Source organism: Apaloderma vittatum, unplaced genomic scaffold (assembly GCF_000703405.1).
Source record: "Apaloderma vittatum isolate BGI_N311 unplaced genomic scaffold, ASM70340v1 scaffold8867, whole genome shotgun sequence".
Taxonomy (NCBI): domain Eukaryota; kingdom Metazoa; phylum Chordata; class Aves; order Trogoniformes; family Trogonidae; genus Apaloderma; species Apaloderma vittatum.
Window position 1 is genome coordinate 1 of NW_009726695.1, and position 27943 is coordinate 27943.

The 27943-nt window shown below is 39.8% G+C and overlaps 1 protein-coding gene across 1 annotated transcript in view; it reads right to left on the reverse strand.

Annotated features, from left to right (window-relative positions):
• Positions 1-3995: 3995 nt before the first annotated feature.
• The window catches only part of LOC104276913 (rho GTPase-activating protein 21-like), a 67652-nt gene continuing 43704 nt past the window's right edge, over positions 3996-27943 (reverse strand). The window contains 18 exon segments of the mRNA XM_009873385.1: positions 3996-6568; positions 9608-9639; positions 11424-11529; positions 11863-11904; positions 12097-12222; positions 14121-14210; positions 14296-14369; positions 14846-14924; positions 15032-15187; positions 15282-15430; positions 16958-17106; positions 17189-17253; positions 18311-18595; positions 19381-19506; positions 19990-20026; positions 20116-20218; positions 20380-20481; positions 20484-20531. Coding sequence (XP_009871687.1) covers positions 4835-6568; positions 9608-9639; positions 11424-11529; positions 11863-11904; positions 12097-12222; positions 14121-14210; positions 14296-14369; positions 14846-14924; positions 15032-15187; positions 15282-15430; positions 16958-17106; positions 17189-17253; positions 18311-18595; positions 19381-19506; positions 19990-20026; positions 20116-20218; positions 20380-20481; positions 20484-20531 — 3503 coding nt within the window. The 3' untranslated portion in view covers positions 3996-4834.

Sequence of the window (27943 nt, forward strand, 5' to 3'; positions counted from 1 at the left end):
GCTGTGTGGGCACCGCTGCTGGCACCGCCAGGAGTCGGGCAGCATTTATTCCCTCCCCATCCCACAGGGACAACGAGTTGTCAGGCTTTCACAAACATGGAACAGGCTGCAGCTCAGCACTAGGAATGCTTCTGAATGCCAGGCAGAGTATTCAGAAAAAATATCAGGTCTGTAAATAGATCCCTTAAGCACAGAAGGAAATGGCACAGGCTGGCGATTAAACAGGATTCTCCCTGCAGACCAGTTATGAAGAGGCAGTTTCGGTGGAGGTGCAGCCAGAGTTAGGGACAAGATGCACTGGGTGGTGACCACCACGACAGAGGCTCCGGGCGCACGGGGGGGCCGCCCCGCAAAAACTCCTCACAGCCAGCCTGCATCCAAAACTGGGATGTGGGAAAAAGCAGCCCACCCTCCTTGCTGTCACCAGGGTGCTTCAGCCCAGGCAATTCCACATCAAGCTCTCACCAGCTCTTGGGCAGTCTAAAGATGACAGAGGCCCTTCAACAAAAAACCCCACAGGGCACCGTGTGTGTCCCCACGGTATCAGCTCTGCTAGCTGTTGCATTTGCAGCACAAGTCTCGTCTGTGAGCAGCCATCAGGTTTCTTTAGTTTCCAGTGATCCCACAGACTGAGATGTGGTGGGGCCTCAGTGCTCTGAAAAATCTGTAGTGAAGCAGACTGGAAAGGTGACCAGGACCTTCCTGGTGCCAGCCATGATCTGAGCCAGCCCAGGACTTCCATGCAGAGTGAATGCCATCCCCGTGTGCCACCTGACTTGACCTACAGGGACTACAGCAAAAACGAAGCAATGCAGCACCCAGCCCCTGTGTTGGGCAGGGCACGGTGGTGGGGTGGCAGAGCAGAAGAGTGTGCACAGAGCAGGGAAGAGCAGGGATGTGCAGAACAGTTCTGCCTGGAAATGTGCAGGGTGAAAATCCATCTCATCCCTACTAGGAGGCAACCCTGTGCACTTGAAGAGGCATGGGTTCGATAACAGATGATTAAGGCAGATTTCTAGTCTCATGACTGTGAGCCACAGGTACACGCACCACTTCAATGATGGCACGTCTGGGTCAAGTCGTTCCCCCTCCCAGCTGCAAATCAGCCAACACCCTTCTTTCTGCAGGCTGTCACAATTGCTTAATTACTTTCTAAATGAGGGCAGTATAATAACCTGGCTTTAAAACAAGAACAAACATTTATATACCAGATGCAGTCACATTTCAAACTCTTTCATCCTGCCTGGGCAAAGTGGAGAGATGTTCTCCTCATACGCTGCAGACAGGAAAAGACCCTTATCTGCAGCTCAGCAAAGGATTTTCCTTCAGCTCTGCAGCAGCATGAAAGTAGTTAAGAAACTGTCTGCATAGTGGCCATGCTTTAATTCCGCATTATCAGTGCTGTTAGTGATACTAATGGGGACTGTATCAAGCTGTTTAGCACCTTCCAGCTACCAGATCTCAGAAAAGGGATTTCAAACTAAACCACTGATCCCCACTGGAGCAAGGAACTGCTCTTTGGAAGCATTTTAAAAATCCAGACATCATTATTGCTACCAACACAGTTTGTTGTTTCATTATTTCTCCATCAGATCTCAGCTTAGCCCTGTTCCTAATGACTTAGGGCAAGACAGCTCCAAGCAGTCCTCAGATCAAAAGCACCTTCCCAAGGCAGTTTAAATTCTTCTGATGATAACAAATAAACAACCAAAACCAGAAATGTTAAGAAATTCTGCTTAAGGATTTTTAAAATCCCCTTTTTTACTCTAAGCATGACCAAACAGTGGCACAGGTTGCCCAGGGAGGTTGTGGGCCCTCCATCTCTGGAGATACTCAAAACCCAACCAGCCCCAGCCCCGAGCAACTTGCCTGAGCCGGGGCAGGAGCAGGCGATCCCCAGAGGTCTGTGCCCACCTCAGCTGCTCTGTGACCCCGCAGAGCTGCACCTCCCACTGCAGCCAGCTTCCAGAGGAAATACTGGCACTTAAGAGTATTCACCTCAGGGGATGCACAAGAGCATTTCCCTTTCTGTGTCCATCAGGCTGTCACCCATCTCTTTTAGAGGCAGAGGAAGAAAAATAAAAAAAAACCCAAACAAAGGCACCACAGGTAAGGGTCTGAAGTAGCTGCTGTTAAGATCAGGGCATAGCAATGGCTCCTAAAAACTTCTGTCACCTCAACTGTCACACTGGGTGGAATTTCAGATGGCCCCAAATTTGGCAGTTTTCAAAGATCAGAAGAAACATCACTGCTGTCCCAGCCTCGGATACGCTGCCACATGCTACTTTCTTCACCTAGAGCTCAGTGATCTCCTCTCCTTGATGCACCTGACAAATTGCTCCCTGCACCTCCCCTTCAAGTGCTTTCCCAGAGCTCCCCTCCCTCCCACTTGGCCTGCCAGGTCATCTCCTCCAAGATGTGATTTACATGGACAGGGCACAGCAGCAGTGGTCTGTACCGCCATCATCCTTTTCTTACATCCCCACGGATATCCCTGACTTTTGTCCAAGCTTCCTCTGAACTTCCATGCAGCCAGCGCAGCAGCACACAATCCCATGGAGATGGCCGAAGCCTTAAATTTGTACCTGTAGCATTGTCAACCAATACAATTCCCCTTCGGTTGGTCTGTTTTCAAATTCCTAATTTTTCGAAAGATCCTGTGCCCTACTCCAGTCAATACAAGTTAAGTTGTATATTCTCAAGCGCAGGACCTGGCAGCCATGAATCTACACTCAGGAGTTAAAATCATTAGTTATCTACAAACAAAACAAAAATTGACTTGCTCCATCACAATGTCTGTCAAATCAGAGTTAAGATGCCAACCGCCAGGACCCCTTACGTGCCTCTGTAAGGACACTGCTTCACTGAGAACATGCCTGCGACTTACAGGGGATGCTCAGCACACACCCTAACAAACTCCTGAGGCTAGTGATGGGACAAATCATGCCTCCAGTAAAAGACAACAGGTATTTGCTGATAAATAGCATTGCAGAGGCATCACACCACCGTATTTTTAAATCCCTTGTTCAAATACACTTTGCTATTAGGGCTGAAACAAAAATCATCAACTACGCTGTGTTCCACAGAACACACCTGCTCCTCCTCACGCTGCAGGCAGGAACGCTGCTAACGCACCGGCTTCCCTGGCACTCCGGGGAGAAAAGACATTTCAGCTTGCAGGGAGACCGCCAGAACACGACTCATTCAACTGGTACTAGACGCCCCCATTTACGTGGCAAGAACTTTCACAGATCCCAGCTGTCGTATCCGACGCTTTCCTTCACAGCCAATTTTTTTAATCGTTTCTCAAAAGGATCAAAACCACAGTACGTTAAAGTGTGGGGCTGTTACAGTCACTTTGGAAAGCAGCAAAGTCTGCTTAAAACCAAGTCAGGCTACACATCCTAGTTACCACGATTCTCAGTAACAGGACATACGCATAAGATTTCTTCTCTGCTCATGACTTTAATTTCTTGTTTGTCACCTATACAGGTTTAATCCTCTGTGAAGCAAGCATTAGACTTGAGAATACCCCAAAGTGCTGAAAACTGCTTTGTTTTCAAGTAGGTGTGCAATAAAATCGAAGAGAAAAAAAAACGTAACTGGTAGAGTTCACACACAGAAGGTTTTTATGGCAGAAACTATGGAAAGTGCAGGACCTGCGCTACACTACTGCTCTGACTGGCAGATACTGGTATTCACTCTGTATGACTGGGAGTGATGACAGACTGGCTTTCTTCGGTGCTACAAACCCAGCATATTAAACATAAACAACTTGCTCCACGCCTCAGAATCAGATTGTGTATCAGGATGAAAATGTGGAACCAACCAAATCTCCCTCACACGCTGACCTCCAAGGCGCTCTCCCACGAACAAAAGGCATTAAAGAGAAGCGCCCTTTGTCCAGGAGCAACCGCAGGTTTTGCAATCCTGAGAGTGACTGCCCACTGCATTTCAAACCCCTCCATTACGACAAATTCATATCATGCAAAGAGTCACCAAAACAATTTTTATTTCCAGTGTTTAAGTGGGTATGCACACAGGCATGATACAGGTTTGGATTCATTAGGTCTTCATGCAGAATTATATTCTCGATAAAAGAAACCAGTTCCATCCAGTATCCACTATCTACACGCCTATGTTACAACATTTATATCAAATCTGGTATCTGAAGAAAAGATACACATGTAATATGTACATTTAAGTTACTTATTTTACAGAAAGATTAAAAATTCAAGTCACATAAAACTCAAAATCTGTATTAAAATTGGAAATATAAAACTCCAATATTTACTGGAATGCCTAAGGAATGGAAGCTCTGTAGCCACCTGTGTTAACATTTGTAAAATGTAATGAAACTCGTTAACAGTAAAATGCATTCATTTGTTTGTAATAACTTTCTCTAATTTAACAATATGGCACCCTAACAAACCAAATGAATTTATGATGAGGCACTTGTTAGTGACTAAACCAAAAGAACAACTTTTCCTGCATACTAATGCCAGGCCAACTCTCAGTCAGAAAACCATGTATACACTACACAGCGTGTTGCATCAGATGCTTTGTTCAACATTTGTATGCAGCCATCAAATATACTTTTTCTTAAAATATATATATATATATATACTTTAACTTTAGTGTTCTTCTGGCTGTGGTGGTGCACTGTGAAGACGTTCCACAGGGCATATCGATGAAACCAGCCCAAATGAAGGCTGCATAACAACAACAGTACAGGAAAAAATATATATATATATGTACACACACACATACACGCAGTTACTGGGAAGTGTAACAGTAAGTTAATGAATTGCTGTAGTGGACATATCTCCCCATTTCAAAGATACTGGTAGAATCGAGATCTAACCACTTGGGTCCCAGACAGTTTATGAGGATGAGCATCAACTGCTGGGCTGAAGTTGTTTTTGTTCATGTTCTGGTAATTTTCACCATTTACCTGGTCTGGTGGCTGAAATGGTCCCGAAGGTGGTGTTCTATTAATTAAAGTCAAGCTGCTGGAAGAACTGCCTTCATCTGCCTGCATCTCTGCAGACAGAGGCAGATCTACCTTTGATACATCTGCTAAGCTAGTGTTCTCAAGTTTGGGCTTTCCAGTTTCACCCGTATTAAGGTCAGTTGTGCTAGTGCGTAAACGCTCTCGTGCGAGCCAGTCTGAGATCGAGAGGTCCTGCGCTGGACATTTTGGCTTCAAACGATTCACAGCTGAAAGCTCAGATTCCCTCTCTCTACTTTGACTCGGCTCTTGAGCTTTCCAAGCATTCAGGACACTTATTTCAGCAAAATCCCTCTGTCCTCCAAGCGTATGCCTTCGCCTGATATTTTTTCTCTTTGTAGTCTCTGCAGAGTTCGCTTTTTGATTCCCAACTCCAAACATGTCATCTGCAGATGATTTGAGTCGCAGCTTTAACCTATCTGTAATTTTAAGTCTCCAGGTAGGTTCTTGCTTGTCAGTCTCACTTCTGGCTGATGTAGCTAAACTGCTCGTTGATCTTCCTTTCTTCATTATATCAAACATTCTGGTCACAGTGGGCAAGTCCTTCTCGCTCTTCGCATCCCCTGAACCCTCGCTGTCTGTTTTGTGCCGTGCAGACTTCCTCCTAGACAGCGTGTCACATTCAATAAGTTTGTGTGAGCTAAAAACTCTGCGACTCTCTAACTTTGGTGTTGAACTTCCCTCTGTACAACTTACTTCGCTTTCTTCAGAGTTCCTCCGGCTGGTCTTTACCGCTTCTGGGACTTTCCCCTTGGACAGCCTTTCAGCGGCAGCGCTGGTGGCAAAGACCGGGAAATCACTTTCGCTGTCTGTCTCCACAGGACGCCCTTCGCTGATCAATTCACTTCGTTCATCATCAGCATCTTCTCCCTTGCTTTCTGTCACCGACTGCACCTCAGGGCTCAGCATACTGGCATCTAAACCAGTTAGATACATAGTAGACGAAGTAGTTGAATAATCTGAGGTGATGGAACTGACATCAGCTGCTAAAAACTCACTGTGCTTAATTTCTGGGCTGGCTACTTTTTTGCATGAGTATCTGTGCTGGGAAGCCTGGGAAGAAGTGCTTAGCATAGTGCCCGAGTCAGACACTGTCTCCTCCACCTGGGAAGAAGACTGTGAAACAGGCATTTTTGGGTTATTTTTCTGCGTGATTGGCAGGCAGCTGAGATTTGGTGATTTTGTACATTTTTCATGGTAAGGCAGTGAAGGTTCCTCTGACAGGATACTTTCTTTCTTTAAGGACTTCTTCTCATCCTTTACAACATTCACATCTTTTTTACTGCTGTTCTCTTTTTCCTTCAGGACAAACATCCTTTGTTTTCTCCCTAGGTCTCTCTCTCTTTCACATTCCCCTTTAGCTATGTCCTCTTTTGTTGTGTCACCGCGGGATTGTTCTGCAAGCTCCTTCTTGAAAAAGACATTATCCAACTCATCCTCTGAACTGCTTGGTTGTGGTTTCTCTTTTGTTTTTTTCCGCTTGCGACTAGCTGCGGCAAAAATGGAGGACACAAGCAGTTCCTTGCTATACTGATCCTTTCCAGAACCCCAAGAACCCTGTTAAAAACACACAAAAAAATAAAAAATAAAAAAGGAGAGGGCACGATTAGAAATCACAAAGAAACATTCCTAAGCCTAAGGCTTTTTAAAAACACATCCTGAGCATCAGAGCAGAAAATCTGCATTTATTCAGGAAGTATTTCCGTGCTTTCTTTAGGCTACATGGCATTGCCCAAGAAGTCAAATTTCATCCCGACACTTCCACTTGTTACCCGAGTCCCTCCAGCTTAAAAAAGACTAGTTTGTATATACAGCTAATTCAGTTTTTGATTGATTAATAAAAAGCAGGCTCCTTTACAGCAAGACTCATTTGCAACAGAAACCGCTTCACAGACCAGGTCCCAAAAGCATGGTTTCAATTCCTCCTTTCAAGGTCTTGCCTATGTGAAAAGACTAATTTCTAAAACTATTTTTCAGTTCATCTTCCACCTTTCAGGCTGAGTTTTTATATTGTATTAATTCATTGCTTCAAATAAAATGAAAGCTATACAAAACTCTAGTTTAGGCACAAATACAGAGAACTAACAGAAATAGAATTCTTTGTGATTTTTGAAGAATCTACTTTTAGAATTGCACAGAAGCACTGGAGGGATAAAGCCTAATTATTTCATTTTATAGAATTAATTAAAAACTACTTTCACTACACTGACAACATTACCACCTGGCCACTTCAACGCTTTCCTACTTACTGCCCCACTTAGAAGCGGCAGGAGGTTCAGGGCAGGCACCACCCTCTCTTTGACCACTGACCAGTGCAGTTTGCACACTGCAGGCATTTGAGATAGAACAGCAGCAGTATCCACTGAGAAGGGCAGTTGCTCACGCTGGAGGCCTTTAACACACGGGGTCCCAAATCTGACATCTGTCTAGGGCTCAGTAAGAGCAGCTTAGGTGTCTGCTACCTGAACTCGAGTCTATGTCCAGATACCTAGCCCCTCTCTCTGACCTGAGGGAAGGAAGACTCAGACCAGCAGTGATGGGCTGTGCTCACAATCTTCAAAATCCCAATCACTTGTTACTACGCAGCACTGCAGAGAGGGAGAGGAAGAGTGAGGGGAAGAGCTGGACATCACAACACATACTGGAAGCACCATCTAGTGATTCCAGATACCTAGTTAAGAGTATAAAGCTCAAAGACAAAGGGAAAGCTAAGGCACACTGGTCATCATCTAACTACTCAGCTGTTGGCCAACACGGTACCTCTCTGCTCCATAAGCACAGAATCACAGCCTCCATGCAAGAGTGAGCTGTCGCAGGATGCCTACTACTGTAGCACAGGCGTACCGATCGTACAAAGCAAAGTACTGAACAGATACAGCGCGTTTAGTATTTCTGACCAAAAAACCATGTTTTCTTGGCACAAATTTCATTCCTATTTGAGAAAAATGCCACTATGTTATTTCACAAGTCAAACAGCCATACAGTAACACAGCAGCTACATTGACCATGACAGCCTCAGTAAATGTGCACTGATTTGTTCACATGAACATGGGACAGAGAAGAGTCAGAAGAAACTCCTACACAGTAACAAGAACATTCATGATTATCCAGGACCACCTGGTCCATGATAGAGAGTATCCCATGTTCTTCATGCAAAGCTCAAGAGATGAGGACAGGGTGGGCAAAGTCATGCATTACATCTTGCTGAGAGCCCCCGGGGAAACAAACATCTGAGAATCCTGCAGCACGACGAGTACCTACAGCGACTGCCTGGCCTCCTGCACAATAACTGCCTACAGACGGCGTGGACAAAGAACCTTCTAGAGAGCAGAAAACACCTCTGAGTCGCTGCACCGGCAGACAAGTGCCAATCCAAACCTGATTAGCAATGGACCACTGGGTGTTGGGACCTACCACTTTCCAAGTGACCACAGAAATTGTTCTCACTACTTAAATAGCATTCTTGCATTAGCTGCTGACCCCATAAAGGATGGAGATTTTTTCCATGGGTTGGGAACAGGTACGTGTCCTTCCCACCAAGGCTATGAAGCAATGCAGCCACCCACTTGGCACATGCCCGGCTGCAAGCGGGGCTGACTGAGCAGTAAGCAGCCTCCTGACCCAGGCCACCTCCACATCCCCTCACCCCACCAGCCTGTGACCACAGTCTGACCGATGCCGCTGCTCCGTGCTGCTGCCAGTGGTGGTCAGCAAGAGGCAGCACAGGCAGGGCGATGCAGTGTACTGAAGTTGGGCATTTTTGTGGCAGCGGCTGAGCCACCGAGCATCCTCACAGGGCAGTGGTGCTGGCGCCTCAACAATTGAGTCAGAAGGATGCGTTAAGTCTTATTTTCATCTCAAAGATGGGCACCAGCGATACAGCCAGAATGCACACCAGCGTAAAGCTGGACCGTGCACGCCAAGCTGACCTGAGGTCAGCGTCACGCTGCCGTATCACGCAGTGCTGCAGTGTTAGCAACTCCTCAACAACAGCCCAAGAGACCGAGAAGTTTGTCTGGTGGTTAGATGAGAACTCAGATGTTAAACTGAGCACTGAAGTATTCCAGTCTTATTCCCCACATCTCCTAGGCTGTCCTCCCAAATACAGCAATGCTAATAGGTAGAGTTTGCACAGCAACCTTTATCTACAACCTCTGGCTTCCTGTAAGGAGCTACTACCTTCTGAGGAAGAAAAGACTAAATTCTACATTTACTTTTCTCATTGAAATAGTGAAAGACAAATGCTGTCTGGGAGTAAATATGATGCTCATAACAACAGGGAATGTACTCTAATAAATGTGCCTCTCCTAAATGAGATGTAAAAAGGAGGTAAGTGCTCACAGTTTTGCAAGAGTGGGGAACAGAGCTCTATGGGTGCAGCCGACTACCTTAGCAGATGCACTTAACTGCAAACAAGTGATACTTTTCCCATGTAACACTTGAAAGTTATTTGATGAGAAAACAGTATTACTGCTTAATTCAAAACACTCTACATAGGCTCTATAGTACCTCTGCATATAAACAATTTAATACAGCAAGCAAATACCTAATAGATGTCAGAAGCTTGTAACTATGTCATTTCACAAAATGACTTACCTTAGATTTTGCTGAGTCACTAGTAGCTGAATCTGTGGAAAAATTAAAAGGAAAAAAACCAAAACAATTCTGCTCAGTTCTGTGGAAAATTTTGTTGTTGCTACAGACAATGCTGGACTTATGGAAAAAGACAAGCACAGAACAAAATGTGAAGCAAATAAAAACCAGAACAGAGTGAATAGTCAGAGCTCACAAAGATGCAAGCTGCACCACAGAAAGCCACCGCCATGAAAGGATGCTGTGAATTGTAGGCAGAACCAGCTCAATGATAGGAATGGCAAAGGAGCCCTGTTCTTCTAAATAAAAACCAGAAATACTAATGTTTATTCAATGTTTTAAGTATACAGCCCCTGCAAAACCGCAGCTGAGAGACCTTTTCAGGATTGTACTATGTACTCTCCTGAGACTCAGGATACACAAAGCAAAATTGAATGTCTTAGTACTGTTGGCTGTCCTAGGTACAAATCAGAAGAATCTCTTTTTGTGAGGTTTTTAACGATTTACATCATTTTGTGTGTAAAACCCCAATTACACATCTCTCTTCACCTCTGACTACGTGTAGGTAAAATTTTAAGGTTAAATCAGCTAGATTTCAGCAGCTACCAGTTTTGTACTTTTCTGTAACAAGCGCTTTTATGAAATGAAAAATGGACACCATAGTTTTACTGTCTCGCAAAACCCAAGATAATACAATTATAAAGGGGGTAGGAAGGGGCTAGCACAGTGACTAAAAACCATGAACTTGAATACGTTCCACCTTTAGGGACTTTTTCCCTAGGAAGAAAGAGCTGAGCCCCCTGCCACACCCCTTTTTGACACATGGCTAATGCTTTATGACTAGAAAGACTGGTAGACCATACCATGCTATTTCTCCTCAGGGTCTGCTTCAGAGATAACAAGAAACAGCAGAAAAACTTTTAAAAAGTAGCATTGATCTGTTCAAAATACTCTTAAATGAAAATTTACAGCACAGATCAACTTTTTTTTTTTCCATTTACAAGAAACGGGGGTTTCTGCAGACAAGGCAGCTACAGTGTGGGCAACAGTCCTCCTTCTTCCTACAGTTCCAGCTGTCCATCAGTGACATCACAGAATCCACTAATGACATCACCGTGTGATAGACTCCTCCCACTTCGCCTGTTACAACATCAGTATAAAGTGACCGTTTCAGTAAATGCTGAACACCCCTCTGAAAACTGAAACAAAAGCTAGAGATGAAGGGATAACATTTGTGGGATACAACATGCTGGGTTAGTGCAGTAGTATAGTGAGGGAAGGAGGGGAGGGGGAAAGTCACCAAAAAAGTGCCTGCAACGCTTGTCCTTAGCCACAAAAGAGGATGGCATTTATAAACAGAAGGAAATCAGCTTTAGTATAGGCATACTGCAACATATTTTAATTAAAGTGTCCATCACTTGACAAGACAAACATAACTCTCTCTTTTGCATTCCTAACACTGGGAAGGAACAATGTAAGAACACCACTGAAGATCAGTCTTTCTGCCATCACAACAAACTACTGTACAGCAGCATATCTGCTTCACCTCACGACGATGATTGCATGGGCTACTGTGAATAAATAAAATAGTATGTGCAAGCCTCATCTTTTAATGATTATATTCCTGTTAGACAATCAAGTTTCTCAAATTGTATCATGCATGATTACCGAACAATTCAAGTCTCTAAGAGGTGTTAATGATCTTTTGGAAAAGAGAAAAACAGTTTATTAGTAAAAGAAGTAGAAAGATAGAGTTACAGTGAGTTAACAGAGTAGGTTATTCTAGCCTATGGACTAATGCTGTCCGGGCAAGAGTTACCTGATACGTCTCCAGGAGATACTCCCGTTCTTCCAATGTTGGTGAGTAAATGATCTATGTTTGGCACTGGCTGAGATTCTACAGTGTTTTCCTCCTGAACTGCTGTCTACAGTTAATAAACAAAGATCTCTTCATCATCGTTTCACAAATAATCCATTACGATTCAAAAGCATTTAGAAAATTGCATTATTCACCTGAGAACACGCTTTCCTCATGTGTTCTTATTTCCCCATTTTGCTTTATGCTTTTAAAACAAATGCATGGCTTGCATTTTTTTTTTTTTTTTTCTTTTTTTTTTTTTTTTTAAAAACCCCACTACTGCAAGGACTGGGGAGCTAAAAAGGTGCTCCTAAAGTGCAAACCATACAGTGATGTAATAAGAAAAACAGACTGTAAATTAAGATAATTAGAACACAAATACTTATGACACAATACTTACAAGAGGTTCTTCAGCATCATCTTCTGTGAAAAACCAGTCATGCTACAATTTAAAATAAAAAAGGTGAAAACCCCACAGGAAACACAAAACCCAAGTGTGGAACAACCAAATATGGACATTACTGAAAATGATCTCCTGGAGTTCGAAGGACAAATACCAAGTGGCCTAATGAGAGAAAAGCTGGTCGATCTCTGTACGATCTTATTTTTTAAATAGTGAAATGCATCCACTTACTTTTTGGATGAGTGTTTCTACAATTTTATATTGGTCTGGCATGTGCGTAACCATGTGTGTCATGTTATCATCAGATGTCCTCACGAGTGTTGGACCAAACACTATTGCCAGGTTTCTTGGTTCCATCTAAGAAATGAAATATTTCAACATTTATAAGGACAAAATGTAACATTACTACAATATTACTCTATCTGAGAACCGTTTCAAATAAGGACAAAGAAAAAGTTTCTAAAACACATTGCTGACTCAGGTAGGATGTTATACTACACCAAAACTCTCCTATATGCAGCCGCAATAAACACGTCCAGCATTTCTGCAATTCAGAATTCAACCTTCTTTAACCCATTGCAAGTCAACAGCTCCAAAAGCACAGCAAACTCAAAAATTCAGACATATTCGTTACACTTTTTTTCAATTATTTCTTTCCATAAAGACTATTTGTTTTGTTTAGAAACACTGACATTTTTTTTTTAATAAAAAGGCATTGGTAGTTCCCTGTTTGTTTTTTTTTTCCTGAAAATGTTTAGATGACACATGAAAAAATTAAGCCAGTAATCAAATACTGTATTATGTCTGCTGACAAAGAGCTCATTCAATTTGCATCTACTTTGGAGGTGCTGGCAGCAACGAACATCACAGACCCAACACATCCATTCATGAGACAGACTCAGAGTTCCACGATCATGGCACAACATTACTCATCCACGTAATTTACTTCTAACATTACATCTCTGACAAATAATTCCAAGAAAGCAACAGCAGAATACTTACCTTCTATTTCTGCTTCCTTCTCTGACTTACAGTTTACTGTTTTGACATAAAATAGACCAATAATATACAGGAGACAAGATCCTTCTGCTTACCAGAAGGAAGTTGCAAAGATAACACAAGCCCCTTGAATTGTGGCCTTTGACAAGTTATACAACCATAATATCACCTCACTCATCTAGCCTTATATATTCTATAATATTAACATTATTTAAACAACATTTATACAGCACACCAAAACCACAAAACAATAAAGGTTTGCTTTAGGCACTGCACTTAAAAATGACATTTACTATAATTTCATTGTAATGTCAGCTATAAATCAAATAAAGGTTATAATTTGTTAAATATTTATATATATACACACATATATATCTGTATTTTTCTTTCATATTTAACTACAAGATATTATTTGTCTAACCGATGTGGAAACCTACCATATTAATTTGAATAGAGGCATTTTGTGATCTTTTAAATTATTTAAACTGGCCATAAGTTCCTCTATATAGCATTAATAACATCAGGCTTTTTTCCTGTACCCTGCACATTGGTAGGTGAGTAACAAGCCTTCATGGTACCCACCCTGAGGTAAGTATCCATAATCAGAGCCCAGAGGTGCTCAGCTTAGCACTTAAATACCCATCCCTGAGGGCTAAAAACCAGGGGATGCTATTACTTGCATTTACTGTAGGATTCCAGCATGCACAGAAGCATTTAACACAAACTCTTCCCCACCCCATGGAATTGACAAAAAGCTGTTTGTAGGGGTGGACTAAGACCCTGAAGTGGTGAACCACAACCCTTTACATGAGGCATTTTCTTAAAACCACCCATGGGGTCATGGAACTTTCAGGTAATTACAGCAAGTCCTAGTCTTCAAAATTACTCAGGTGTCCACTTCACACACACAGAGCTGGTACGATGGCCTCTGTCGACAGGTTTGTTCAGGTCACAGGCATTCACCCGTGCCCCAACACTCATACTAGTGTGCAGATGGCATTATATAAAATTACAATAAATTTAGGAGGTAAGCACTTATTTCCACAAATTATTACCAGTTTGAATAAGCTTAATTCACATTAAATGTGCATATTTTGCAGGCGGCATTAATCTAACCCCCAAACCTTCTCAAAATAGCAACGGTCTTAATTTTATCTACAATAATTAATTATCACCTTAATAGGAATAATCCTGCATAAAAACTGTACTTAACAGATGAAACAAACAAAAACAGATTATCCTTTTGTTTCTGATACCTTGTTCTTCTCAGAGTTCTCTGCTACTGTCTTCAGGTGTGCAGAAAGAAACTTGAGAGTCTCATAATGATGCTCAGGTAAATCATGAATCTGAAACAAATAATTACTGCTCAGAACATTAAATATTTAATGCTTATTTTGTAGTGCACCCACAACACACCTGATTTCAGCTTACCAGTCTCTTCAGTGTTTTCAGACGCTCAACAGGATCTTCTTTTCTATTGGCATCTATAAAATCTGCATATTTGTCTGTTAAAGAAAGCAGAAATTAATCATATAAACATAGGGATGAGTGTATACATATAAATATACACATGGAGATGCACACAAGAGACCACAGCCCCATCTTCCTGTTAACAGATAACATATGTACATGAATCACATCTGGAAATCATAAATTAGCCCATTATATTGTACATAATAAGATGGCAATGGGGAAAAAAAATAACTTTCATGGAATATAGCAATAGTAAAATTGCAAGTTTTTACTTTTTTTTTTTTTGCAAATTCCTAATTCCTTCATCATCAGTGAAATTCTATTTATAACTCTCATTCTTAAGCTCTATGATCACCATGACTCCCTGCTCTTTACAGAAGAAAGAAGGCATTTATTACAGGGTTAGGATGATTCCACTGGATTTTCTCTCAAATCATCTGACGGTTTTAAGACAATTAATTGTTTAACAGTAATTCCTGAAGACAAAATCCTGACATAAAAAGCTTACCATTGGTAAAAAGGGGTTCTGGGAGTTTTCTGAAGAAGGATTTCAACAAACTGCTTATCACGTTCAAGTCTCGCCATTTCTACATATTTAGAAGAAAAGGACAGACACGCTTTATATTTCTATAATCACAACACAACTAGAAGTTTTTGGGAGTTCAACCTGGGAATGGTGTAATCAAAGACTTACATCATCATGAACATCAATGTCAGTCATTCCTTTGTTGAGCTCTTCTTGCATACTTGAGATAGCAGCATTATTTCCAGGGACTCTGTAAATACCTGTGTACTCAAGGCCTCTTTCTTCAACCAGTTTGCAGCATATGTCAACGATCAGTGGAATATACTGAAGCAAAAGAGAAGTTGTATACACATTTTGTAGGAACTCATACAAGAAGTATCTTAAAATCACAATGGGAAGAAAAATTGTCCCTCCATACTTTGTTGGTGTGAGCTGGGGGGCAGTCATCCAGTCTAACACCAAACGTTCCCACAGCAGACGGCTTCTTTTCAAATGTCTTCCTCATAATGCTTGGAATGCCTTTCCTCCACGTTCCCTTGTCTTTTGGTGGGCTTGTCTCATCTTTTTGTTGTTAATATAATGCAAACAGGGAAATATATATATAAAAAAAATGGGTGAATATTTAAGTCACAAAAACTACTGTGAATACAGGTAACAAATTTGCAAAGATAAGTGATACCCACTGCATTTTTACCTCTTTTACGGCTTCCCACAACAACTTACTAAACATTAGTCTGTCTTAAACATATGTTCCTTTACTCTTCTGTGAATCAACAGATCAGTCTGAACATACTTATACCCCAAATTAAGAAAAGCAAGGAGCTGGATGGTACTGTGGAATTTCATAATTCTAACACTAAAGGTACATAAATTATACTTTAAAAAAGTTAAAATCTACATTTACTAGAGCAAGATTAAATCTCTACTCAATCACAGTGCTTCACAAAATACCTAACTACACAGCCATGCTCACTCACGCTCGTGCAGAACTATTCACTCTTTTAAAAAATTACCAGATTTATTCACTCCTAAATCATTCCAAACAGGAATCAAACAGTTAAAAGTATTACCTATCCAAAAATCAGATTCAGTTCAACTGCTCTGTTTACCTTTCCTATACAATTCACAGCGCAAATTACATTTTCCATTTATCCTGTACCGCAAGACGCTTTATATAGCAATACTTCCTCCTTATTCAAGTATTTCTGGAAATACACCTTCAAATGATTTGACATTTACTTAACATCTGTAATTTAGTTACATAATCTGTAGCATAGCAGGAGCATAGGGACATATGTCGGTAACGCAAACCAGAATTCACTCACGGCTTAAATTCAAGATTGAACTGTTCAAAAGTGGTTTACTGAAAGTGATTGCTCAGCCAGCTGGCTGCATTTGTATGCAACATCCTTGCAACAACAGTGTGATCAGAAATGCCACAAATTTACACATTCTTCGGAAAAAAATTTAAAAAGTTTGTGACATTATTCAATGGAGTTCAGTCACTGATTTCAGTTCGCAGTGCCAGTTCATTGGACTATTTTAGAACTCAGCAGGCATTAGTTTTGTTCTGGAAAAAAAACCAAACTGTTTCACTGCTGTATTTTAAAGATCAAGACAAAAAATATGTTCTTCTCTACTTCTAAAACACTTCAGTGGAAAATTTTGAGTTCTTAACACCACATTTAAAATATGAATTTACCTTGTCACTTCCAATTCAGCTGGAGACAAAAGTATGAGTTACACACAAAATTATTTCCAAAGGTTTGCAGAAGTTTGGTCACAAGAAGCATAACCCATGTATTTTACTACTGTAACACTACATGGATGTGTAGGCATAAATGTTAAAAGGCCTCCTGAGCAGGGACTGGAATAAAAAGCTTCAGGGATCTGAGAAGACCCGAAATATATCTAACATCTAGATGAAGGAGTCATAAGAAATGAGTGATTACAGCTGTAGCTTAAGAAAACTCAACCTAGTTAATATTTGGTTTGCATCTGTACATTCTGGAGTCCGAAAAACCTGCGAAGGGCAGCTTGATGTCCTTATGCTGGAGCTACAAGGAACTAAAGAAATATCCAGAACATACAGACCTTTAGTGAGAAGCTTCCTTTCAGACTCATCCTTAGGAGAATGCGGACTCTGGGTCCTCTGTTCCGCTTTGGCTCCCAGCAGAGTCTGTCTGATACTCAGACTCTGGCGAGGCGTTTTGGGAGATGGTTCTGTTTTGCTGCTTGAAGAACTGAAACAAGAGATATTACTTCAGTAAAAAGAAGCTATGTAAGAAGTTCACAAAAATTACTGGCAGCACATAATTCACCTACCTCATCATTGTACTGTATTCTTTAATCCTTCGACTAATTAGATCTCTGCTAGTGACACCAGTATCCTACAAAAGGAATTGAGATCTACTTTATAATCTTATAAAAAGTCATGATAATGTTTTTTTTGCTTTCAGAATGTGATTAACTATTCCTGTCAACGGATCACATAAGAAAAATCAACATTTCGATACAGTCAACATAATAAATAAATAAATATATGTAACAGGCAGACCTTGACAACAGTAAGGACAGAACATCCAAAAACCATGAGAACGAAAGCAAGTAATTACAAATTAAATTCTGCTTAGACTTTTTTTTTCAAAAAAAAAAAAATCTGACTAAATCCTGCTAAACTGAAAGTTACTTTAAATAGAAAACACGTCATGCTACCACTCTGAAAAATCCTATGTGCACACAGTACGTATGCAACTTGTTACTACTACACCTACAGCTGAAACAGACATAAATTTCCATGTGCTCTTATCCTTCTCTCTAATAATGTTTATTAATCCATTTTCCTTTGGACAATTATTTCAAAGCTGAGCAGATGAGCATGTCCTCAGGCATGAAAATATGCCTCCGTCACTGCTGAAATGAAAATGCACTGAGAACAATATCAGGACAGATATTGATATGTTATGTACAATACCATATGTTTGCCTTTTGCAATTAGCTTTAATATTTAATTCACAGAAATTTCAACATTTCATCAGAGAAACAGGGATCCTTTTTAACTACCGAAACTCATCGCATTGTACCACTGCACATACCACTTCCCAAGACTGAGAACACACTGGTTCTAAGCTTGCAATTATCTTTTAAAAAAAGATCAGAGATTTTTGACAGTTCAGTTTAATAAAAAGTGTAGCTTTGGTCAATGATATTAATTCACTTATTTAAAAAAATCTATTCTCTGATTATGTCAGGTCTTTTTTAACTCCATTTATTTACTCAGTTACATTGCCCTTCACCTCATTTTCTTCTACGTTCCTGTACACATTTTCGTCCACTGCTTAATTGTAAATGATTTATTTTGTTCAAGTATTAATCACAAGAACATATGATCAATTTTTAATTAAAAGACAAGAAGTATGGCTTCTACATTATATATCATACAATTACCTCATCATTTAAGTTGCTGTTGTCCTGTATTGCTTTAATCCATGCTAACATATTATCTCTGTCCTCAGCTTGAAACAGATACTCGCAGTCGGATGTGGTGAGTCTAAATACATTCTTCCTCTTGGTTTCACAGTATGAGATGTCTATCAAACAAGCATTGATGCTTATAGGTTGCTCTTCTTCAGACAGGGTCACTTGTTCCTTTTTATCCTTGTATAAATAAAGTGAATGACCTCGAAGAACAACATACAATTGTTTCCATGGCCGAATGCTCCCACCAACTCGCTGAAAAATGTCAACCAATAGGTTAGTTTGCTTAAGTTGTTGCAATGAATCTTTCTCAATGACAAAAAACTACCTCCAGAATTTTTAAAAAGAAAGACTAACCACCTCTCTATATCATTCTTAAGAATGACCCATGGAAGGACTTCAAAAAAGTGGGATTCATTAACTGCTCTCCATTAGAAGAGTTGCTCAATAGCTTGCACTCCCTCATCACTCATTAAGCGTGTGTTCACACAGGACAGCAGCAATAAGCAGGATGTGACTAGAATTTCACAGAGGTATTAATAAAGACATAGTAAAAAAATATTTACTGGACTCTTGTCCATGTCTTTCAAACTTCGAGTCACTCACATTAACACACCACTGCAATTCCTGACTTTCAGTTTTCCTGAAGTGTTAGCCTATACTTGTGCAGCAAGTTATTTTGAACTCTCCTCCCACAATGTTTGTGAAAATTACAGCTTTTTTCATTATTAGCAAAGAGGGGGAAAAAAGATCACAAACAACAATTATCAAGGGATTGATTCTTAGTGCTTAAATTTAGTCAACAGAAACAAGTTCACTTCAGAGATGCTTTGAAATGTAAAATGAAGACAGTTTAGAAAGTAGCCTGTAAAAGAAGCTGTGGAATTCACTAAAGCTAATGTTCTAACAGGTCTAAATTCTTGTCAGTCTTATTGATGCCTGTGTCCCAAAAATTTAATTTAAAACAAAAGGGAACAGGAAAGCTTCCGGTTTCTTATCTTAGTTTTTCACCAGCCTCATACTTGTGCTAGGTGAAGTACCTTTCCTTTGTCTGTAACAAGCTGACGAAAATGGAGCCATCCTTCCTTGGAGGCATCACCAAAGACCTCCGAAGAAGAATCCTTTCGGGATCCAGAGTCTTCTGAAGATTTCTGGCTATCTGGGACCTAGAGAAAATATCACAGAAAGAAGCCCAGCGTGTACTTCTAAACACATGTCTTTACAGTCCCTACATTCAAGGTGTTCCTCACTTTAAAAATGCCCCTAGGAATATCCTCCTGGAAAAATACCATTTCTCCAGTTTAATACAAAAGTAGTGACATAACATATCCCAAGAATACTTTAAGAAACTGCAGGAGTCTGAGACTCTCATTAGTAAGTTTTTGTAAAAGCATGCCATAGACAGGCTTTGTTTACAGAGGCTGAGGAAAATGGAAATCAAGTACCATGTGGTAAGCCTAGGAAAAAAAAAAGAGACCATGTTTACTTATATGATGCATACAGCATGAAGAATTTGATGAGCAGCAATTCCAAAAAACTTCATGTCTGTGTTCAACACATCACTTTGTGTAATGGAGTTGTAGAACTCATACAACTTGCCACAGAAGTATGCGTAATTCTGAAGAGTTGTCATACATGTAGTTACCTACCTTAATCCCTTTTAAACTCGATACATGCTTAATGGATCTGTTGGGAGAGAAACAAATGACAAAAATGAGATTTTATACACTTTGAAAAACAGATTCCAAATTAACAGATACTTTTAATGAACTCACGGTTTTCCCTCTTCTCTGTAGTCATCCAGTCCCTCATCGTATGACTTTGATCTCTCAGTTTTTGTGGCAGGCTGGCTATCCAGGACACTAGGCCGGATGGATTCTACAAACAAACAGAAATTTTCTTTGGAGGGACCTGAATCACATTTTTACTATTTATTTCAAGCAACGAAGAGTTTAGAATTTTCCTTTTACATTCTGGAGAACGGGAGGAGTGAAAAAGCTGCACGAGGGGAAAAAAATAAAAAAGAAATCAACACTCACCGTGATCATGTGAAAGCTGTCGCCGAATTAAAGGAACTGGAGATCCAGGACTGGGAGGAACAGTTGCTACAGCTGGTGTTTGACAAGCAGATGCAGAAATAAAGAGGGAATGTGTGGGATATCATGGTCAATACTAGGACTAGTCGGTTCGTCTACAAAGGTAATATGTCATATATTAGCTTATTCAACGCATTAATCAAATGCTCAAACTCAATAGCTGTCAGCTTCTCATTACTGGGATATCAGGTATCTTAAACACAAAGTCTTTCAAACAAACATAAGGGTCCAATTAATTCACACTGTCAAATGTTCTGTGTGTATTTTTTTTTAAAGAAAGAGAAGCCTGTTTCACTTTGTGGAGATGTTAACTGCACATTAGAACATAATTTTCCATTATAGATTTTGCTGTGAGTGAATGAAATATGAATTACTTGCTAAATATTATTTCCAAGTAGACTATTTTTGTTCAGATGTGTAAGGGAAAAACATACTTAGTACATCAGAAAGTCTAAACTCAAGACACAGATAACTACAATTTCCTACAATAAAATATAGGCAGACTACCAAAAACCATTTGATTTAAGTGAGTGTTCAAAATAAAGCCAAGTTACAAGCACACAAAAAAAACCATTTTAAACAGATATCCAGCATCTAGAGAGCCAATTCTCCCCACCATCATCCACACATTCAAATAAAGCAAGTATTTTAAAAAGATGACATTACTACATACCAATTAGCTCTTCCACTAATTGTTCATACAAACGATTGCATGCCGTACATGCCCAGCACCTCACGGTCTCAACAGCCACAAGGGTCATCATGAACGATTCCAGAAACCTTTAAGTATTTCTAATATTTAACATGTTTCTTACAAGATGGAAGAAGCCAAAAAGATGCACTTTCATTCATTCTGAGAAAAGAGCTGTAAAATCATCTAGAGCACATTACTAGCACTAGGAAAAGCAATTCTACTTCATGCGCCAGTAGAAAAGGGGATTGGGGATAAAAGAAGAAGGAAAAAAAAAAGTCACGAGCGGGGTCTGAACTGTACAGCCGTAATGAATATTAATGTATTCTAGGTGCTAAGAATTGTAATATGCAGAGCCACTGAAAAGCCTATTGAAATCAATGAACACTCACAGACAGAGGTTTATTCTTTGCTTTGTGTGAACACAACTGCGTGTGCTGTGTTGTGCTTTTCCAACAGTCACTAACAGTTCTCTTAAGGCAGCACTTGTAGCATCAAAATTTGGCAATGCAAATTGAAACCAAGGCAATAAATTAAAGTACGGGGAAGTTTAGCAGTAAAGGCTCTCTAAATTATCTGGAAAAATATAATAATTTTTAAAGTTCTAGACCAAGAAAAGGCAGACCCTCAAAAAAACTAGCTGCAAGCTGGGAACTTTAATAAAAATGGAAAACGAAAGAATTCACTGTAAACTTGCAATTCTACAATTTACAGCAAGTTTAACTTGCAGCCACAGTGATATATCGGAAGCATTTATAGACCTCTTCTCTGTGGCAGATAAGAGATAGGAAGAACTGTAGTTACACTTCCATTTCAAAATTACACCAGCTCACTGTCCTACTGCCTTTTTTCTCTTACCCAAAAAGACCCCAAAAACACATTGAACGAGAAATAAAACCTCTTGCTGTACAATGAATTAATTTATAGCACGTAAAGTGGAAGTGCTCAGCTTTTCGCTATTTCTGTTACAGACTTATCTCAAGATGTCACAGTCTCTACTCCTAAAAGTTACAGAAACACTACCACTTGAAATAAACCCATGCAAGCTGTGAATACGAAAGTGTCAGGCAACACTATACAATTTCCCGCAACACTTAAATCCAAGAATTCAGCGGAGGAAAACGGTTTCCAATTTCTTGAAAGCAACAATGATTATTCAAATTACTATTTTACAACCAATCTACTCCCCAGGTGTAGAAGTGGTTTTAGTGTAGGAGCGGTTTTAGAAATAGATAAACTTTAAAGAAATTGCAAATGACACAGTACAGGAGGCAAATAACTGTTCAATACTTGAAGAGGTTGAAGGCCAGCTAATGGTAAGCTTTTACATAATATAAAGTGATTATAGAGCAAACCATGACCTACACCATATGAGTTACTGCCTACTAATTTAATGCACTGGCAAGCTGTACTGCTGCTGTTCAATAAGAAACAAAACTCAAACAACTACATATATCCCTTGAATTCTGACTTTTCCTTTTAGTTCTTGCAATTATTTGTCTAGCTTTCCAGTTTCCTGGATTAATCAATGTATTTGCACCCAAAACCCCTCATGCGGCATGCGAAAGGATGCGTTTGGCTCAATGAGAAAAATTGCATCCAAAACACGTTGAAGCATACAGAACAAACTAGAGAAGCCACACGAAATACTTCTCTTCTAGTTTGTTCTCTTGTGGACTACCAGTGTCCCTTGAAATACTTGAAACAAAAAGGTCAAAGACTCCAAGACTGTTCAAAGTTTTACTTTCCATTGGAGAAAAGGGTACAAATACAATTTGTTCTGCGTTATTGCCTATGAAGCAACCCGAGAAACCAGCCATTGCAAAACGAGCCAGCACGATGACAGAACATCTCTGGCAAAGGGGACGATGTTGCTTCGTCAGCTCCGTTCGAACCTTTCAGTACAAAACCCACATTTATAGGTGGCAAGACTCCGAAAACTTGCAAATAGGCAACACAACTCCAAGCCCAGCTAACTTGCGTTAACTGATTTGCTAGCTAAAGCAGAGAGAAATTCATTTCTCAAAGTGCATTCGTATTGCAGTGCAGTTGGAGATGAGGGACCTATAAAAAGTGGGAGCATCTATGAACGTTACTGAAAAAGCTCAGATCCGTATCATACTCTACTATGCTGCCACAATTCAATTTTATCATAATTAATATAATATTTAATACCTTTGTTTATATCTGAATATCTTGGAACAGTCCTTGAGGATTACATATGAATGTCTGAAAGTAAACTGAACACTGCACACAAAAGGAAGCACATTTTGAAAACTTCAAATATAATTTAAACGAATCAGAGATATTAAGACAGACCTTGACAAACGCTACTTGTAACCAGCCTCCAGGTAGAATATGAACTCTTTGGCACTACTCTTTATACCCAACAATCCAGTTTTCCTATGCATCAACACGTACACTCATCTGGACTATAGCACAACAACGGTTCCGCAGAAAAGGTCAAAAGCCTTGCTAAAGTCAAGGCTGGTGACCCACTTGTGTTCTCCTCTCCATCAGAGATCTAATCATCTCATCATAAAAGGCAATCACATCGTTCAAGCACTATCTACCCTTGGTAAATCCATGCGAGCTATTCCAACTCACCTTCTTCATGGGCCCAGAAATAAGCTTCTAGATGCCCAACTCCATGATTTTTCTCAGGACTGAAATAAGGCTAACCGACTGCCTTTCCTGGACTGTCCTGCTCACCCGTTTTTAAGATGGGTGCACAATTTGCTTTTTCCCAGTTCACAGGGACTGCTCCCATCTTTATGATCCTTCAAAGATGACAGTATCTCTGCAGTGACATCAACTGACTCTCACAGCACCTTCAGATGCATTTCACTGGCTCAGATGGACATGCATGGGTTGACCTGCACTGGAGCCGTCTTAAGAGTTACTTCCCTCTTTATCCAAGTTGGTTATGATTGGGGGTTTTGTTTGCTTGGTTTTGTTTGGTTTAGTTCAGGTTTGTTGTGGTTTTTTTCTTGTGTTTTGGTTTGTTTTCTTTTCAGGGGGTGTTCAAGGAAATTATATAGTTAACTGAATTAACAACATATAGACATGGAAAGCAAATTCGAAGACTAACTATAGTCCAGAGAGCCTAACCATTAGGGATGCTTGGGCTATCATTAACAGAGAAAGGTGATTTCTTCCACCACCTCCTCTAGATTCAGATTGCTGAATATTTCTTCACTGGCAACGGACAGTGCCTTTAAAATAAAAGCAGCTTCCCAAGGCTGAAGTAATTTTTCAAATTTATTCTCCTTCGGACACAGTAGAATTGAAAGCCGTATCTCAACATCTCAAAAGACTGTAAGAAGGAGTCATATTATTTAGTAAGTGTATTGCAGACCATATTATCATTTAACACACTACTTAGGTATTTAAATTTAGACTGACAATGTGAATATGTGACTACAAACCTTAATTCAACAAGAATTATCAAAGTCTATTTATTATCTGATTTATATATTCAAATCATAAAAACGTAATAGCTGTGCAGTAACACACATTTAAAACAACTTTAAACTGCTTTTCACGTGAAGAATGCTGAGATGGTGTGCAACCCCAGACACAAAAATCACTCAACATGAAATTTCCAAAGCTACACACATTGAAGAGGATAATAGTACTTTAATGTTATTTGCTTTCTGAAAATCATATCCAATTCTTGGCTTAGGTATGTGTTTAAAGATGCCCCTGTAGTACTTAATGTAATTTTGGTTACTCACACATTTTGTGGAATTTTAACAGTGACTGTGCTCTGTAAAAAGCTCAGTCTTCAGCTGAAGGCTACAGAGAGGTTACCCTGCTTTCTGTCTTCAATGCAAAGTGCTAAGAGTCATAAAACCCATTATCTTCATTTAACAGAGGTGCAAATGTGAAAGTTCCCGTATACTGGGATGGCATCTACCAGACAGCCATCACAGTGAGCATTTTAACCACTAGCTCTCTGTTTCTTCAATAATCCTAATAATTCTTCAATAACTCTCTCAACATGTTATGGCTTTTGGGGTATAATTTAAGAATTAATCTTTCGTGGCGAATTCATTCGAAAAAGAAGGGATAGACCTATCAAGCACTCGCTAAAAGAATAAAAAGAAATAATCTTTTCTTTACCGAAGGACAGACAGGACATGCTGGTGACGTGAACAGACCCTGCCGTAAGACTGGCTTTAGAGGCAACCCCTCACTTCCAGCCCTTCATGAACAACCCGTGTATGTTGGACCTTCGGCCTATCCAAGCCTTCCACAGCACACAACACCGTGACAAGCTTTGCACCGTCACACATGCCCCACCACCTTCCTGTGAAGTATTCTTCTTAAATACCGTATGTGAAAGCTTTAAAATCTTGCCATATGCCTAATACCTCCTCTGTGCCTCTCAGTTTAGGTTTGTCCCAGCTTGCTGTGGGCAGCACTTCCCTTGGTACGGCCACGTGGACCTTCTCCTCTGCAGCAGGACACGAGGGGTCAGCAAAGGCTGCCGGGGACAAGCGGAGCAAGGGAGAGAAGAGCAGGGAGACAGAGGCCACGAGGAAGAGGCACCGGTGAGAAGAGTGCAAGAAGAAAGAAGAGAGGGCAGACAGGGTCCTAGAGGTAGGAAGAGCATCTTCATCCACACACAGGCAAGGAAGTTCAAAAAAAAGGTGTCTCTCAGAGGCTCCCCAACTCCAATAAACTTCCAGAGAAGTTGAATTTAAAGTAAACACAGACATACTAATATAGATTGCTTTCCTAAAAAGAGCACGTAAACAATTTCACCTGCGTAGTAAGAAGGCCAGAAATAACATGGTTCAAATAAAAAATAAACTGTATTGAACTAAACCTGCTATCATACAAGACAGTAAAAACGACTAACAAATACCCCACAGCAGCGACTTGTTGTTAACAGACACTGAAACTGCTGCATCTTATAGTACAATCTGCAAGGGGGAAAAGCTCCAATAAAGGCATCCAAGTCTAAACCGCATGATTTGGAAACAAGATACACTATTGCCTGAATTCATCAAAACAGAATCTTTTAAAAGTTTCTTTTTGTTTGTTAGTTTTTAAGTACTTCCAGCACTGACAGCACCGATTATCTTTACACAGAACATACTCATATATCTACTTCATATAATTATCCTCACATAGCCAAAAGATTATAGTGGAAACATGACTGCATGCTGAGCACACTCATTTCTGCAAGCCACAAAAACACAGGACTGGAACGAGCCTCCTGAATCATCAAACTCAGTCCTCTGCTAATGCACTCATGTAAATAATATGTTTATTATACTGACCGAGTTTCACACAAATAGAAAAAGGCTTCCTGAGGTTATTTTTCCATGCGTGACTATTCTGAAAACCTTATCTATGATGGTCTGGTGCTTATTTCAATGCTAAACAAATGTATAACTATCTCTCAATACAAAGAAACACATACCAATTCTAAAGGTTTCTGTTCACAGTATTATCCACATAAAAAGTACAATTCTCAATATACAATATTTTTTTTTGCTAATGACCCTGATAGCATTCCTTTATTACCTGTAATTATTATTTAAGTTATAACGATATACTACAGATGATTTAGGCTTTGAAAATATCATCCATTACTAAACAAATTTGATGCTTCTACTCAATTAAAACTCTTCTAGACATTACAAACTATTGACTTCAAATTTTAAGTTTTAATTAAAAAAGGATTTTAGCGGCATTTAAAAGGCTAATTTGTAATTTTGTGTTTTGGCTGCTATATTTCAGAATATCTTCGGATAAGAACCACAGAATATTCTTTGGGTAAGAACCACTGAGATTTTCAGCCTTGAGCAAAAGCTATTTGGCAGGCCACACTGTAAAACCCTGGGGGGAAAAAAAAACCAACAAAAAAACTGGAAGAAGACTGATGCTTATCTCAGAAACACTGATGGCACGTTAAAGGCTGTGCCAATGCTATCACTAAAATAATGGAAGCAATGGTCCTTCGAAAATGAACATCTGTCAGCTCTAATTCTACTGCAGCTACCATTTGTATTTTCATAATCTGGAATACCTAGGCAGTAAATTGTAGTGAAAAAAAAGGCTTAAGGTTTTCGTATTTATCTTGACTGCTAATCGTTTTTGCTAAAATTAAAGTTTCCTTAAAACACGCCACATCAAACATTTGTATTCAGCCACCATTTACCCTTAAGGTATCCACGTGTTTTGGGCTGACAAGCCACGATCTCTGCTGCACAAGTTCAAGGTTTTGAATTTCTCTCTGCCTGATGTCTATCTCTTCTCACAAGAAGAAAACATGAGTACATTCTTCAGTTATTTCTTCATTGCCTCTAAGAATATTTCTGGTTGATCGCCCTAACCTTTTCCGGTTCTTATCATTGTAATACTTTTTACAGTGTGTTGTTCAAGTGTATCAATTTATTTTCTTGTTTCAAGAATATAACTGCACTCAGTATGTGTGTATTCTCACTGCCACCTCCCCTACCAGAGCCTAAGCAGCCTGTGAAGTGGAAGTGTAAAGATGTAAAGGGAGGAGAGGAAAGGTATGGCACGTATTTCACTAAAAAAAAAGGCAGTAAACTCATTACGCTGTCAAAAAAAAAGTACTTGGAGTTATAGCTATGACTTAAAGGTAAGTACTGATAAGGTCAATATTACACACCTGTACTTCCAGCATTAGAGAAGATTACCATTGCATGTACAATATTTTCACTTCCTAATTCCTTAGTTAATTTACTTTTTTTGTTTAAAAAAAGAAAAAGAATTCAGTAATAATAACAAAAAAAAATTAAAAGGAAGGTTGAGCAGAATTCACTAGAAGCCAGC